At 57.1% G+C, this 1,910-nt stretch overlaps 1 protein-coding gene across 1 annotated transcript in view; it reads right to left on the bottom strand.

Annotated features, from left to right (window-relative positions):
• TNF (tumor necrosis factor) overlaps window positions 1-1,183 on the bottom strand; it is a 2,378-nt gene extending 1,195 nt beyond the window's left edge. Inside the window, exons 1-2 of the mRNA XM_077832820.1 lie at window positions 1,004-1,183; window positions 331-373 (exon numbers count right to left, since the gene is read on the bottom strand). Of these exons, the coding sequence (XP_077688946.1) occupies window positions 331-373; window positions 1,004-1,183 (223 nt within the window). The remainder of the gene's footprint in view (window positions 1-330; window positions 374-1,003) is intronic.
• Window positions 1,184-1,910: the final 727 nt, after the last annotated feature.

Here is a 1,910-nt window from a genome sequence, read left to right as displayed (position 1 = left end):
TTTTTTCCCAAAGGGGCTAGCAGCGTTGTCCGTTTCCATTTCCTTTCACCACGTCAAATTCGAAACACTTTCAGCGAACGTGATTTTTGAGGGAAATCCCGAGCCAGCAGCCTCGGAAAAAACCCGGAGGCATCTCAGGTCAGGCAACGGGACAGAACAATCGAGACCAGTTGTAATTTGCTAACCCTTTTGGGAAGATGATTGGGGGCCAGTAAATAGATCTATGGTAAATCTGGCAAGAGAAATTTCATCTTGGGAGGGGAGATTTGACTTAAAGCCTGCAATTATCAGTGGGCTAAAGCTGGAAAATAAACCTTGGGAAATACTTACTGAGTTGTTGCGTGTGGCCTGAACTCCTGGGTTCTTTGGGGTCCTGGCAAAGAGAGAGAGAGAGAGAGGAGAGTTGAGTACAGAGGTTACAAGGTCAAAGTAGGCGTGTGTGTCGGGTGCTGTGTGTACCACACCCGGCAAGAAGCAGAGCTGTTCACATCATTACACACGGCACAGACAGCGGACAAGACCGGCCAGACAAAACATAGCCCAGGGAGCAAGGCACATGCAAGTGAAATGAGAAATACAGACAGCACAAAACACCCACCCAGACAAAAACACAGTCACCAGATATATACACGGCGTCTAGGCAAAACCCACACCTGGAAAGACAGACACAGACAAAACCCACAACCCATGCGTTCGTAGGCAAACGGGCAGAGAAATACAGAGAGACACAACTCTACACAGCCCAGAGTGCAATTGTGTTGTTAAAACCACACAGACACCCCCGGCCACAAAGACACACATGCACGCACACAAGCATCCAAGCCACACACGTGTGGACAAACCACACACACACATCAAAATACACGCAGAGCCACGGTCGGGGAGTTGAAACCCACGCACAGAACGACACAAAGACACACACAATCAGAGTCCGACGGCCACAGACGGCGCCGGGCTCTGTGGCTCGGGGGGTTTGCGCCCCCGCCCCGGCGTCGTGGCTCACCTGGCTCACCACGGGCCCCCCGTTTCTGAAATGCAGCAGAGCGAAGACGGCCGTGGCTCCCATCAGCAGCAGGAAGGAGCAGATGCTGAGACACTTCCAGCGGCCGTCGCCGGGCCGCGACTCCCGCACCACGATGACGCCCCCCTTCTCGATGTCGCAGACCAGACTTTCGGTACTCATGGCTGCGGGCGTGGCTGGGCTCGGCTTCCTCGGGGCAGGGGTCTCCAGGGTTAGTTTCTGGCCGGGCGAAGTGAGCAGCTGGCCTGGGCGGATTCCCGGGATTTCACTGACGCCGGCAGGCGGATTGAGCCGATTTCCCCGGGTCGAAGGGGCGAACTTAGCTGGTTTCGCTGGGGAAATTCACTCGATTCCACGGGGCGAATTCGGCTGATCTCACCGGCTGTGAAACAGGCGAACGTGGGGAATTTCACCTGAGCTACCGGGCGAGTCGAGCTGATTTTCCTGGAGCGGAGCGACGAAGGGGAGCGGATTTCGCCCTCGGAATTCAGGCAGTTTCCCCGGCGTGGATCTTGGTGGTGCCTCGGTTTCCCTGGCCGGATCTTCCCAGCAGCGCCTGTCCCCGGGTGATTGATGAGTGGAGAAGCGTGGCAGCCTCGAGGCATCGGCTCCTATTTATACGCCGGCCGCCTGCACTTCGGAGCCGCCTCCCCCATGACACGGGAGGAAATTTTCAACCCCGAAGCTGCCGCCCACAGAGAGGGAGGGAAAGACAAGAGAGTCTGCGATGGCGAAAGGCGGGAAGAGGAAAGAGCCCAAAATAGAAGGCGTCAAAAGCAGAAGCGGGACCCGCGACTGGAACTGTGGTTTTGGGGAGCGGGGAGGTGTGAATCCCGCCCTGGAGAGGGTGGGGGGAGCCCCCCCGGGGATACCGGGGTCCCCGCCGCCC

The sequence above is a fragment of the Eretmochelys imbricata genome, chromosome 14 (assembly GCF_965152235.1).
Source record: "Eretmochelys imbricata isolate rEreImb1 chromosome 14, rEreImb1.hap1, whole genome shotgun sequence".
Classification (NCBI taxonomy): domain Eukaryota; kingdom Metazoa; phylum Chordata; order Testudines; family Cheloniidae; genus Eretmochelys; species Eretmochelys imbricata.
The sequence above is the reverse complement of the archived record's forward strand: the minus strand, read 5'-3'. Positions and strand labels throughout refer to the sequence as shown.